The 15,651-nt window shown below is 31.1% G+C and overlaps 1 protein-coding gene across 1 annotated transcript in view; it reads right to left on the bottom strand.

The window, feature by feature from the left end:
- Window positions 1-14,073, bottom strand: part of LOC114317367 (uncharacterized) — a 57,709-nt gene extending 43,636 nt beyond the window's left edge. The window contains exons 1-6 of the mRNA XM_028264068.2: window positions 12,024-14,073; window positions 9,866-10,091; window positions 9,598-9,755; window positions 9,337-9,482; window positions 449-511; window positions 260-352 (exon numbers count right to left, since the gene is read on the bottom strand). Of these exons, the coding sequence (XP_028119869.2) occupies window positions 260-352; window positions 449-511; window positions 9,337-9,482; window positions 9,598-9,755; window positions 9,866-10,091; window positions 12,024-12,126 (789 nt within the window). The 5' untranslated portion in view covers window positions 12,127-14,073. The remainder of the gene's footprint in view (window positions 1-259; window positions 353-448; window positions 512-9,336; window positions 9,483-9,597; window positions 9,756-9,865; window positions 10,092-12,023) is intronic.
- Between the last annotated feature and the right edge of the window lie 1,578 nt (window positions 14,074-15,651).

Genomic DNA, 15,651 nt, shown 5'->3' with positions numbered 1-15,651 from the left:
GCCTGCAGATCAGAGGGATTTTCAATTTCTTTTACTGACTTGGGTATAATAGCAAGAAAGTTAGTATGACAGCGTGAAACTCCAAGGAGCATATTGACTTAAATGGGTGCATAGCAAAAACTGGTCATCATCGGACTGGAGTAACACTTAGCACCAAAGACAAGATCTAAATTCAAATAAAGTACGCAAGACCTAATGAAGCTGATGACAGTGGTAAACAGGTCTTTATTGCATAAACAAACAGATTGCTAGGACTTACAGGGTTGTGCATCTCTTCACTCAGCCCAAAATTGACAAGAATTGAATTGACAAACGTTGACAATTGATGTAACAGAAAAGATCCTGCTCCAACCTGACATAAAACAGGAGATAAGTTTACCGACATAAGACATTAAACAAAAATAAGAATAACTTCCTAACAACACTGCTAAAGCAAAAAAGCACTTACCACTGATCCATATAAAGTGAGGTAGAAGACATTTTTCCTGCCAGTTGGTAACAATTTCATCCCCTAGATCATATTTCAGCAGTCCGTTAAGATATGGTATACAGGAACAAGTAGTGAAACGAAGAATCACAATTTTAATGAAATCATAGCACTTGCATACAAAACAATCACATGCTTCAATAAAAATAATAACATTAGGGTTTCATTGTCAGTTTTGAGCTACAAAACAGGCTAACATACTGGAAACAAGCATGCACTAGCACAGAAGCACCCGTACCAAAATAAAATTAGTGAACCTGAGCCCCTTTCAATTCCAACAAATCTAATGTGGGAATTGCAATTTCCACTTGTCAACACAAATTATAAGAAGATGCTTAAACATAAACAACGGATTGTTGGATTCTTATGAAGCCTCTGCACAGATGACATTCTTCTCAAGATTCTGCCAAGAACCTTTAATTAAGCTTATCATAAGAAGAGTTGGAAAGCTACGCATTAATACCAAACTGTGAAGCAATTCAAAACTGTCCATGACAAAGCTGGAGTAAATTAAATATCTGTAGAGGGATTCATGGATCTGTTTTCTCCAGTTGACTATTCAAAACCATTCCCCAGTTGACTATCAGTGACAAGCTTTTTTCTTTTTACATCACTAATACTACTAGAATCTTGCTATTTCTATGTTTTCTCTTACGGTGGCAAACCTCTTTGCTGACAAACCCTCTAAACCTTTTTGTTTATGAGCACTTCTAATAATCATGAACCTTTATTGAACCTTAGTCTTGTTCAAAATAAAAATAATAATAAAATAAAATAAACTTTTAACCTTATTTTCTCATAGAACCTTCCACACCATGAAAACCTTTAGACCATTGTTGGTTATTAATATCATTATTTTTGTTATTTTGTGAAAATTTTGTAAAACCTTACTTGGTTGGAACTTTAATCCCTCACACCTTTCAGCACTACTTGTGGTTGTGATCCCTCTTTCCAACAAGAGCATATACAATTCCACTCTCTTTACTTTGCTCCATAAAGTCATTGGCATTGAGAAGCAAGAATCAACACCCCTTTCTAGTGCTTGTAACATCATCATCTCTCATGTGTTTTCTTCTTATCACTGTCTTTCACGAAGAAAGGGTTGGTGTTCAAAGTACCATGCATTGTACCTTAGTCATATCGCCAAGGATGTCCAAGTAAAATATGGCATGCATCCATGGGTATCACATCACAGTACACAACATCTTTTAAAGATCCCATTGATAAATTAACATGCCATCTTCAAGAAATAGTTACCTCATTCCCTTCGTTGAACCAAAGAAAATGATACGGTTGCAGATGGCTATCAGTTTGAGTATTAACTCATCTACCATCTCTTGAGGAACCATACTCTCACTACTTACACTATCAATAATCAGGTTGCGAAGCTTTCTTCCTGTTATAAAGTGCATTCAAAAGATATTCTTGTGAAGCCAACCATACTTATTGTTAATAGGTGGCTGAAGCATCTGTTGTCTAATCACAAGTAATTTGCCAGCCACATTACCATCAATTCCTTCTTCCTCAACATCATTTGATTCCTTAAATTCAAGATGTTGATTCCCATCTTCAATAAAAGAGACATTTTCCTCAAATATTGCTTCTTCATCCTCAAGATTGACACTAATTTTTGGATACTCATTGACTTATGTGTAATTTTGAAGCATGGATAACACTTGTTAGTCATTTGGCCTTGAAATTTTTGTTGTGTTTGGACAGCCTTTTCCATTACCAGTGTACATTTGTTAGTTTGGAGTCTAGACACATGGAAGGAATTGTTTGCCAGCTTCGAGCAAGATTATTACTCAACTACTTGATGCACCACTGTTGTGACCATTACTAGGCCTTTCTAATGAACCATGAGTGAGCTGAGCTTCAACTTTCAGTGCAAGCTGATAAGCATCACTCACTTTATAAGGTTGTTGCAAGCGTACTTGGTCTAGGATCACTAATTGAATACCATCTCAACTAACCCTTTTGGCTCTCAATTTCAGTAAGATTACTTCTTAACGACATTATTGAAACTCTTGAGCGTCGTTTTAACTTGCAATATCGGCCACCATAACACTGTTGTAGTGTAATAGTACTGGGAGTATCAACCAATGTGTAACGAAAATGAGAAACCGAACTCCTGAATTTTTTTCAGGCACTAGCAAGCGCCTAAAAACTCCTTGATAAGCATGTTCTGACCTTATTTATCACAGTTTGAATGTTTGCAATAGTTTCTAATCAACATTGTAACACCTAAAACCATTATTTCTAAAAGATATTGATTTTTTCTATTTTAGCAATAGAGCTACTATAGAAATCATTGCCAAATACCGCCCAGTATAATGTTAGTTTTAAGGCAAAAACTGGAGAATATCATCTAGTAAGGGAATTTTACTCTCTAGAAAAAGATAGAAATGCTACTAAAATAGATAATTTATAAAACTAATGAAAACATATGCCAATATGAGTTGGTACAAAGGTAATATAATAATAAAGGCAATAATAGTGGCCAATACAAGGCATGCTACAAAATACTACCATCTATACCTTATTAATTCATGTGTTCACACCCACAAAGGGAATGACGTAGAGGATCTTGATAGAGTTCATATGTTTAACACTTTTTTTAATTAATAGAATACCATTTAAAAGTTCATAGTCTAGATTTTAGTAAGATAGATTAAGGAAACTACGATTAACAATTAAAGAATATGAATATGAAGAATTAACAAATATATAATATAAAAGAACTTAAAAATATTAGAGTTAATGTTTAAGAAAGATTCATATATATTAGAGTTACTGTTTAAGAAAGATTCGAATATTTTGACTTAAGAGTTTAACTTTTAAATATTACCTTTAATAGATAACAAAGATAAAAAGGAATATATGTTACTGTAATAATGTTCAAAAGGAAATTGAAACGAAATTTTAAAATATATAAAACATAAAATATTTTTAAAAACAGTGGTTGTAAGTGTCATAATGGTGATCCTCCTATTGTTGAGGCCTTTCATCACTAGAACTATCACTTTCTCCTCCCATTGCCAGAACTATCAAAGTGATTCTCACCTTCAAACTTTGAGATACAAACATGCACCATACTTTGGAATTTATTAGAGCATGTACAAAGTTATCCTCCCGTTTGAGGGCTTTTATGGCTAGAACCTATGAAGCACGGGTACCCAAAAATTATGTCGTACAAGTGCCGAGTACGTATCCAATATAGGTACACATACCGGTACAAATGCACGTGTACTAGGTACACGAAATACGTATCCATCACTTTAAAGAAAGAAATTAAATGGTAGGTATGGCCCAAGTATGGCATAGGTACTTTTTTGGGTTAATCAAGGCATATCGAGCCACAAATGTTTTTTTTTTTTAAAGGGCGAATTACACTAACAGTCCATATAGTTTGGAACTCGTGTCATTTTAGTCCATGATTTTCCAATTGTGACACATTTGACCCTAAATTTTAAATTTTGTTTTAAATAAGGACAATTGAAGATACCATTGCTCAATTTCAATGGCAAAGTCGTCAATTTGATAAAATATAACTAATTTGACAAACATAAATGTCAAAAAATATTTTTGAATTTTTAAAAATTATTTCTACCCACCAAAGATAAAATTATGTAAAATTGATAAATTTTTTACACATTTATTTATTTTACTTTATTACAAAATTAATTTTTATTATGTGCTTGGATGATGATCATGTAATGGGTGGTTGTAAGGCTTTTAATATGTAATAAATATTTTAATATATGAAATGTTTTTAGTTTTAGATTTTTTGATTTAATGGATTGGTTTAATAATGATGTCAAAATTGTCGTCATATTTGACTTTTGGAAAAATAGAAATTAATTTAATGAAAATAAAAACAACAATCTATTATATGATCATCTATTCTTGGAGAGTCGAAAGGAAAGAGACTCAACTTTAGGGAAACTTTGGTGGTAGAGAGAGGAGGTCCAAGCGGTAATAAAGACAAAAAAAAAGAGAACTTTAAAAGTGGCAGAATGATAAAACTGAAGAAAATCTTAAGCGCTACAAATTAGCCAATAAGGAGGTCAAAAAAGTAGTGAGAGAGACTAAGTTGAAAGCCTATGATGACCTATACACTATACTAGATAGTAAGGGGAGAGAGAAGAGGATATACAAACTTGCTAAGATAAGAGAGAGGAAAACAATAGATTTTAATTAGGTTAAATGCATCAAGGTAAGGACTCCAAGGTATTAGTTAGGGATGAAGAGATTAAGGAGAGGTGAAAGAACTATTTTGAGAAGTTGTTAAATTAGGAACATGGAGGTAGGTCAAAAGGGGAAAGTAGGCAGTAATAAGGAACATCAAGACTATAAGTTCTATGGTAGGATTAGGGACTTTGAAGTGGAGTTTGTACTTAAGAAGATGAAATTGAGTAAGGCTTTAGGACCCATGATATACCTATTGAAGCATGGAAATTTTTAGGTAAGAAGGGGGTTGTTTGGTTGACTAAGAAAATGCTAGAGGAGTGAAGGAAGAGTACTTTAATGCCAATATATAAGAATAAAGAATTGCAACAACTATAGAAGAATCAAGTTAATATGTCACACAATGAAAGTGTGAGAGAGAGTAATGGAACATCAATTGCGAGATATACCAGAGGTGTCAGAGAATCAATTTGGATTTATGCCTGGTAAGGTCAACAATGAAAGCGATCTATCTTTTAAAGAGAGTTATAGAAAAGTATAGAGAAAAGAAAAGCGACATTCCTATGGTTTTTATTGATCTAGAGAAACCATATGATAGAGTGTTTCGGAATATCATCTAGTGGGTGTTAGAGAAGAAAGGGGTGACAAAATTTTACATTGATGTGATTAGGGATATGTATGAAGGTGCGGTGACCACTATTAGATTGCCTGCTGGAGAGACGAGTGAATTTTCAATTACTGTAGGGTTACACCAAGAATCGACTTTAAGTCCTTATCATTTCGCTTTAGTTATGGATGAGTTGACGCGCAATATTTAGGATGATGTGCCATGGTGTATACTTTTTGCAGATGATATCGTGTTGATGGATGAGACTAGAGAAGGAGTTAACACTAAGTTGGAGATTTGGAGAAAAATACTCGAATCTAAAGAATTTAGGATAAACAAAACTAAGATAGAGTATATAGAGTGTAATTTTAGTAACAGTCACAATAGAAGTAGAGGAGAAGTGAAGATTGAAAACTAAGAACTGCACAAGAGTGAACATTTTCATTATTTAAGATCTATTATCACAATGACTAGGGAGATTGGAGCGGACGTGGTCCACATAATTAAGATAGGGTGGCTTAAGTGGAAGAATGCACATGGAGTATTATGCGATAAACAAGTATCCATTAGACTAAAAAAGAAGTTCTATAAAACGACTGTTAGACCAGTGACGTTGTATGGGACGGAATGTTGGGCAATTAAGAAACAACATGTAGATAAGATGAGTGTTGTTGAGATGAGGATACTAAAGTGGATGTGTGGCAAGACTAGGAAAGACAAAGTTAGGAATGAGTATATTCGAGAATGAGTAGGAGTAGTACTGATAGAAGATAAGTTGAGAGATAATAGATTGAGATAGTTTGGTCTTATACAACGGAGATCAACAGAGACAGTAGTGAAGACATACGATACAGTGATGGTCAATAGTAGTGTTAGGAGAAGGGGTAGATCTAGATTGATGTGGACTAGTGTAGTGAATAAAGATATGAATCTTCTTAATTTGACTAACGAAATGGCCTTGGATAGAACCGAATGGAGAAAAAGAATTCATACAGCCGACCCCATTTGATGGGACTTAAGGCTTGGTTTGGTTTGGTTTGGTTTGGTTTTGTCAAATTAGTTTATATTTCATCAAATTGACGACTTTGCCCTTGAAATTGAGCAATGGTATCTTCAATTGTAAATATTTGGAACAAGATTCAAAATTCATGGTCAAATGTGTCACAATTGAAAAGTCAAAGACCAAAGTAACACAAGTCCCAAATTATAGGGACCGTTAGTATAATTTGCCCTTTTTTAAATAGAGGGATATTGGAATAAATATAGTCTCTATACTTTAATACTCCAAAAAATAAAGGATATTTTTGCAAATATCACAAATTTGAGAGAACTCTTAACATTCTTTTTGGTCTCTACGGATTGAGCAATTGTATCTTTATCTATCAGTTGAGTTTCAGTCTCTCTCTTGATAATATCCCTCTGTCAGTTAGCATGATACTCTAGTTTGCACCTTACTTTAACTACTATATACATTTGATTTCTAGTTATTATATATCATGCACTACTACAAATTATAAAAACATATATTTTTTTGGACATATCCTAACTATACCCATATTCTCTTTCTTTTAAGTTTTGTTGTATCGGTGTACTCGTATCTGTGCTTCATTAGCTAGAATTATCACTTTGTCCACCCATCACTAGAATTATCACTTTCTCCTCCAAACAAGAGATTGAGTTCATTCATTCTCAACCAACCTAACACAATTAGATTCATGGTTGCTATCATTTTTACGGTTTCAATCTTTATTTTCTTGCATAATGATGCAACAATAAAATGAATAGTACCCAAAAAAAAAAAATAGAGGAAAGAGAGAGGAGAAGAAGAATAAAATTTTGCCCACAAAGAGAAATATACGCAAAAACTGTGTATTTAATAATATGCCAATATAAAGCCATAATAGTTCAATATAAATCCATCCCATCCATATATATAGGCCTACAAGCATCACCCAATAAGAAAACACAAAAAATAAGAATAAAAATCCTAATGAAATCAAAACTCCCAAATATATTTAAAATTCCTAAATAAACCAAATTTCCTAATATATATCCAATACATTGCCATTCCCCATCATATAATCAAATTAAGTTTTGAATTTGTTCCTGCAGCCCTTCAACCATTTCAATTGTTGCATATCTACCTCCCCACAACCACAATCAATGCCTATGAGATAAGAGCAAAACTTTCACAATGTTTGCTCCTTAGGATGTCAGGATCAAATTTAGGCTTCAGCTGATCTCAATAATCAATAAGACCCTCCCCAAAAAGTTTAGTCAATAGTTTGGTTTAAAAGAGGATCTAAACAAAACCACACCAAACAACTTTGCTTATTAATGATGTTCATTTGCTTCAAGAGTGTCTGGTGTCAAAATGGGTAGTGAAACAAGTTTAAAAGGTACAAAACTGAGCAATGGAAGCTTTTATGCCAAGAAGCATGAACACTTCTGCGAGGTAAACATGTCGTGTTTGACACTTATTCAACATGTCTTAATTAAAAAATCAAATACATAAAATAAAAGTTTTACCAACACTTCGCGGGCGCTTCAACAACACTTCTTGAACCATGCAAACATGTCCTATGTGATGAATCCCTTTATAATAACAACGTTTTGAATTCTTCATAATACAACTTATGTACTCTAATATGTTTTGAAACATTTATAAGGTTAACACATTATGTGTATTACATAATTGTTTTGCATTGTGTAGAATATAATTGTTACTTGAATGATATCTTGATGTTTAAGTTATGAAATATATAACTTTTTAATGTAATTAGTGATATGCTACATATTTTTCATTATACTTAAATAAATTATTCATATATATATGACAATTAATAATTTGTAAAAATATATCATTTTAACATGTGGCAAGCGTGTCATTTCCTGCATATTTTGAAAATCGACGTGTCAAGGTGTCCATGTCATGTTTGTGTTTCTGCTACTTAGCTTTTCCACCTTGCTTTCAACTTTGCAATTGGCGGGGAATTAACAGATACTAACTTTGAAGCATTACAGCACAATAAATGGAAATAGCTAAACCACTCTATTCTCTATCAAATAAGTGGCAAACGAAATTCAATCTCCACCCCCAAACAAATAAGTAGCCAAGGAAGTTAAAGATGAAAGTACAAGTTCCATGAACACTACGAGAATATATCATATATAATTGAGAGGCAACACAAGGCATTCCACTTGTTATATTCTCACCCTCCATCCACAATCCACCACTAGTAATCTCAATTTGTTTTTCATATTTATTAGTACACCGCACTACAGCTAGCAGCCCCTTTACTAGTGATTGGTTTTCCATAATGAAACGAAATGCTTATCTTGGGAGGCGATAATAAGATTATCATTTTTGCCAATGAAATAAACCCCAGATGTTAAGTAAAGACTTTGAAAGCAAGACACAAGTAGAGACGGACAGAGGGAGTGCAGAAGGAGAGAGGAGATAGAAGAAGTCACATTGACTCCACTGTTTTAGACCTTATTGTTGAATTTTGAAAGTAAAATGGATTCATGGGAAAATATGACATTCTAAAGGCATCTAGCAAGTAATAAAATTGCAGTAAACAGTACTCATTTGGCAAATATTCTTCAATATATCGAAAAGAATACTTTTCCATTCTCTTTATCTTTCAATTCTAAAGCTAGAGAAGGTCAAAAATCATAACATTATTCTTCTTCCCATCTCTTCTCCCTTGAAGCTATCATGAAATTATAAAATTAAATAAAAATAAATATTTTAAAATAAAAAAAAGGGCCACACAGGTTACAAGATTTTTTATAGCATTATTCACATTGCCAATACAACCAGTGAACACCAGTCTACTTTTACTCTTAACCAAGGTTCAATTTTCAAAAGATTTCGTGATTTCTGTACAAGTAAAGAAGTCAATTTTGATATTTGATGTGCAATAAAATTAAGTTTAAAACCTTACAATCAAGAGGTCGCACACCATATGAGAATAAAGAAGTTAGAGCAAGTTGAAAAGAAACAGATCGAAAAAATCAACTACTGTACAATGCCACCAAATCCAAATACCTGAAAAAGAAGGATTATAATGACAAGCAAGACTCCAATAGCCATTGAACTGCTATAATAGAAAGGAACCCAACTGCTGACCACTGGTGCCAACAGCAATAAAACAAAGCCAAAAGCAAGACAAAGTAAACGCCATCTTTGAAAAACTGCACAAACCATAAAAACCATAGATAAACATCGAGAGAGAGAGAGAGAGAGAGAGAGAGAGAGAGAGAACAGAATAAGAATTTAGACCCAAGAACCAGGAAATAAATGCCTGACCATCTTCAACTGCCAATGTGACAGGACCAGAAATTTCACCAACGAACTTAACATCAACATATCTGTCCTCATAAGGTGACATGACAGAGCTCCAAAGCCCCTTCTGGACAGCTTTCCATTCATCCTTTTCACATTGACATAAACCACGTGAAGCATTCCTGCAAAACACTTCTTGAGTGAGACAATATTCTCAACCACCATAATTACTAAGATATCAGAGATAGAAAGAGGAAGCTCAAGAGCCAAAAGTCCAGGACAATTCACTCACTTGTGAAAACAAATCTGAATTTTGTTATGTGATCTCTCGGGAATTACTACAGATGGGACCAGAGTAACCTGATATGCACTAGCGTAACTCCCAAGTTTCAATCTTGATTGACCAGCAACTCGAATGCGTTCACACAATAAAACATCATTAGAACCATGAGAAGACGATGCATAACCAGCAAGAAGAGATGGAATGACATCAATATTTGGCTTTTCCACATCAATGCCTGCATTTCAACATTTGAGGCAATTAATTTTCAAATAAGGACATAGACAGTAAATATAAAAACTGAGATAAAAAGGAAATGAGGTGTTGCAAGATTTTGAGAAAAAAACACAATACTTAAATAAACCTCTCATTCGGCCTTTGTAGTATATTATATCCAAATATAGACACTACAAGTTTAGATGTGCTATTAATGTTGACTTGAGGAGGACTTATGATTCCATTATTTGAAGTTTCATTATGGCTGCTCTTGAGGCTATGAAGTTTGCTGCTAAATTAATCACCTGGATTAAGGCCTATATTAATTCCCCTGAAGTCTCAACCAGTATTAGTGAACTTCAGGGGTATTTCAACAGTAATAGAGGCACAAGGCAAGGAGATCCTATGTCTCCTTATCTTTTCATTATTGTTATGGACTTCTTTCTGGTATGTACACAAATTGTGCAGGGACACACCTTTAGATATCACTGGAGATGTGGTAACGAGAAAATCACCCACCTGTGTTTTGCTGACGATTTGATCTTATTTTGTAAAGCTGAGTTAACCTTAACCTCTACAGATGTGATAAGTAAAACCATGTCCCAATTTAAGGAGCTATGTGGTTTGACTCCTAATCCAGAAAAGAATGATATTTCTACATCAGCTGCTGACAATGAATTCTATTTTTGACTGTTTGAGGGTTCAAAGAGAGTAACTTCCAGTTAGATATCTTGTTGTCCTCATTTCAAATAAGCTGAAGGTTGATGATTCCAAGCCCCTCATTGAGAAGAGTGCAAAAGGAAAAATCTTGGACTAATAAGACCTTGCCTGGGGCCATGGGCTGCCTAGAAATCTTACAAATGGACCATTAGATTCTTGGTATAACTCTTATTACTGCATTTCTTCTACTCTATTTGGATAAAAAGCAATGCTATAAATTTTCAGAATAGCTGTAAGGACATGAATACACTCGAAGGACAAGATTGGCCATGTTTGAGATAGACGGAGTAGCCTTCATGATTTTGTGTGTGTTTTTTTTTTTTTTTTTTTTTTTTTTTTTTTTTTTTTTTGTATTTGTAGGTTTTCAAAGTCTTTACACTCAAATGACATGAGTAGAATGAATTTTGCAAAGCTTGCATGGATTTTTTTGAAGAAAGGATTATCCAATCAAATTTAGGAATAAAATCTAGAATTTTCGAATTGGAATTTCTTTGCGCAGCAGTTGGTATTTTGAGCATATCCCCTTATTACGATATTGGATGGAGATGATTCCAGCAGCATTGGGAAGCTAACTCAAAGGGATACAAATCATTATCTCATAATAATTTCTTAATTCAGCCATATTTGAGATTAAAAATGAAGACCAATTCTGCACACAGGACAGATTGCATTCCCCAACTTTGAAAAATCATATTTCATTCGTTTCAAATCCAAACCATGCAAATCTTGTGTCTAAATTGAAACTCTAGATATCTAGTTTCAGATGAAACTAGCCACATGTCAAAATTTGAAGTGTAGAGTGAGATATCAATGAAAGATCATATATGACTCAATGTTTTCAACAACTAACCACTAAAAAAAAACAACGAATCTCTGCTAATTTTTAAACACTTTATTCCTAAAACTTGTTGAAGATCACGCTTTTATTGCATTTTATGAGAAATATGAATTACATATCGAACCCGTGTAATGCACACACAAATTATAAAATAAAATAAAATAAAAAAGCAAGGAATCTCCTATAATTTTTAAGCACTTTATTCCTAAAACTTGTTGAAGATCACGCTTGTATTGCATTTTATTCCACTGCACTAAATCGATTATAAAACGAATTGCCAATAAAAAACCTACAATAGCAGGTTTTCCATCAATTGAAAGAGGACAAAAGAAAAGTGGAGTTTTTCTGGGAAAACAAACGAGAGGGTTTGCGTGGGGAGGAGGAGATGCGAAATACCTTTAAATGTAGTGACGGTACTGGAGCACGATAAGAAGAAAGAGAGCAGAACTGAGAGAGAGAAGAGAAGAGAGGGAGGATGCGGAAGACCATAAGAGCCCATTTCTTCGCTTGCTCTTCTTCACCGCTCTCACTTTCCTTCTCTTTCCTTTTCCTTTTCCTTCCTTAGAAACCAAGGAGAAACAAAAATACGCGCGCTATTGGGTTGTTAGGTTATCATTTTTTATGTTTTATTTGGGGAACCGCCTTCAACCTTTTGCGTCGCCACCAAGCATTGTTCCTTCTAAAATTTTATAAATCCGTGTGATGATAGGAGTTAAATCACCACGTGGCACTGGCGTAAATTCTTTATCATAAATGTGTTTATGTTGTTTTAATAATGTGTTTATGTTGTTTTAATAAGAGAATATGAATTAAGATATTGTTTATGTTTAATTAAATAATTTTTTTCTGTATTTATATTAAAAGGTACTTATATATAAAATTATTACCAAGAAAAAAATCTCCATGCATATACAGGTGGTTTCATTTGGGCAGAAAATTTTATTGAGAGAGTTAGCCTTCGTTTGGTTAAAATTTCAAATTATAGTTTTATCCATTGATTTGAATATGTTGTTTGTTTTGAGTTTTTAAATCATAATTTTATATTTATTTTTCAAAATTTAATTCAAAATATAATCATTATTTTTGAAAACTCATAACCAAATACATAATTTAAAACTCTTTTCAAAACTTAATTCAAATCAATATTTTAATTTTTTAAATATTTAAATATTTTAAAAATATTTTAATTTTGTTAAGATTTTAAATATTTTAATATGTTACGATTTTTTTAATTTTTTTAAATTCAAAATATTACGATTTTAATTTTTTTTAATTTAAAATATTTTATAAAAATAAATTCAAACTCTACTTTATAAAAAATATTTTTAATATTTTAATTTTGTTGTTATGTATTTGGTTACGATTTGAGTATAGAGTTGTGAAAGTAGTATGAAATTTCGAGTTATGTGTTTGGTTATGAGTTTTAAAAATAATTTCTTAATTGAGTTTTGTTTTATGTGTTTGGTTACGATTTGAGTATAGAGTTATTTTTAAATTTAAAATATTAACATTTTAAATTATTTAAATTTTTTGAATATTTAAATTATTTTTTACTTATTAATTTTTTTAGATTATTTAAATATTTATGATTTAAATTTTTTGAATATTTATTTTGAAAAAAAAATTATTTCCTTTATAGTATTTTCAATTTAAAATTTGATTAACGTTATTTTCTGTTAATAATAAATTTTTTTAATTGAATTTTAAAAAGAGTTTAGTTATGAGTTTTGATCAGAATTTTCAATAGTATGAAAGTAGTGTGTTTTGTTATGAGTTATAACAATTTGAATTAAGTTTTGAAAACTCTTTTCAAAACTCATAACCAAACAAATTTTCTTACTTCACATGTCAAATCAAACTTTCAAAACTCAACTCCACACTCAATTCAAAACTCAATTTAACACTTTATTCAAAAATCATAACCAAACAAATTTTCTACACTCGAATTATAACTTCACAACTCACAAACTAAAAATATAACTCATACTCTCAAATCATATTTACAAAACTCTACCAAACGCAACCTTAGTTTATATAGTTTTAAATGAATAATCTAAAGAAAAATGTTTGGTATTTCAAAAATTTGTGGCTTAAATCTATCAAAACGATGTCATTTTACATTCAAAACGATATCTAATTTGAGCCATTTGAGCCATTAAATTTTTAACTACCTAGCATTGTTGTAATTTTAAAATAGGATTGCAAATATATAATTTGTTATAATTTTAGGTTTAATATCGTCTGTATTAATTATCTTTTTTATTTATTTTTAATGGGTTTTGATAACCAAAAAAAATGACAAAAAAAAAAATAATTAAATTAAACAAACAATTTTTTTTAGTTGAGAAAAAGAGTTATAGTTAAATATCAATAAGTATATATGATTGAGAATTATGTTTTGCTGTGAAGAAAAAAAATTAAATAAAAAATTCTGTTGCAACCCACACACACAAAAAAAAAAAAAAAAAAAAAAAAAAAAAAAAAAAAACTTAATTAAAGTTCTTATCAAAAAAACAAAAAAAAACAAAACAAAAGGGCAAAGCACCAATAAATCTCAAAATGTGGTATTATGAACGATTTAGTGCTCTCTTTTTTCTTATGTACTCAAAAGTCCCATTAAAGTAAAAATAACATAAAAAAGATAGTCACTTACAATTTTGGGTTTAATTTTTTAAGAATAAAAGTGGGTTTCTCAAAATATAAAATCACACATTTGGACAATCTCCACTATAGAAGTTTTGGATTTTTCTTCATTCTGAAACAATCTCATATTATGAACAAAAACGTAACGCTCTAATGTAACACTCTAATAATGTAACACTTCAATGTAACAAACTAAAGAACTCCATGATATACTTTTCTCAAATGTAATAACGTAATACAAAAAAAAACTTATTAGTGTACTTTTTACAAATGTAACGCTTCAATATAACACACAAAAAAAAAAAACTTTTTAGTGTATTTTTTCCAAATATAACATTCCAATCAATGTAATTCCAAACGTAACGCTCCAATATAACACTCACAAAAATACTAAAAAATTCCTTAGTGTACTTTTTTCAAACGTAACACTCACAGATTGAAATTATACATTTGCCCTAAACTTATTAAGGAATATTTGTACTCCTTTTGGAATAGTTTGAATAATCCCACATCTTTTTTTTTTTTTTTTGAGTGTTACATTGAAATGTTACATTTATAAAAAGTACACTAAGAATTTTTTTGTATGTTACATAAAAGTGTTACACTAAAGAGTTTTGTGTGTTACATTAAAGTGTTACACTAAGGAGTTTTTTTGGAGTATTATATTAGACTGTTACGTTTGGAAAAAATACACTAATAAATTTATTTATTATTTATTTTGTGTATTACATTAGAGTGTTACACTAGGAATTTTTTTTGTGTTACATTAAGAAGTTTTTATAGAGTGTTACATTTAGGAAAAATACACTAAGAAGTTTTTTTTTTTTTTTTTTTGTGTTACCTTAGGGTGATACACTAAATTTTTCTTTTGAGTTTTACATTTGAGTGTTACATTAGAGTATTACAGTTTAAAATTATACATTTGGCCAAAACTTACTAAATAGTTTTTATACTTTTGTGAAAATATTTGAAGAATTGGATATCCTTTTGGAATGTTTAAAGAATCTTATATTTCAAATCATTTTTGTATTGATTTTGAAATGTTTTTCAAATAAAAAAATTTTCATATAAAAATTAATCCAAATTTGATCCCATACATTGTATACTTTACCCTTCTAGCACCCAAAAAAAAAATATACATAGAAGGAAACATAATATAAATAAATGTATAACCGTAAATCTAATTTTTAAATAATATATTAAATATGTCTTTCTAAAATCAATGAAACTAATTGGTGTATAAGAAAATTCTTAAAACTAAATAGATCACCATTCCTCAAGATAGGATTTATAGGTAAATTTAAAAAAAAAAAAAAAAATTCAATACCAAATGTAGAAGATAAAAATGCATTAGAATTGCATAAAGATAAACAAAATTAAA

Source organism: Camellia sinensis, chromosome 10 (genome assembly GCF_055761805.1).
Source record: "Camellia sinensis isolate YWXY chromosome 10, ASM5576180v1, whole genome shotgun sequence".
NCBI lineage: Eukaryota > Viridiplantae > Streptophyta > Magnoliopsida > Ericales > Theaceae > Camellia > Camellia sinensis.
The sequence above is the reverse complement of the archived record's forward strand: the minus strand, read 5'-3'. Positions and strand labels throughout refer to the sequence as shown.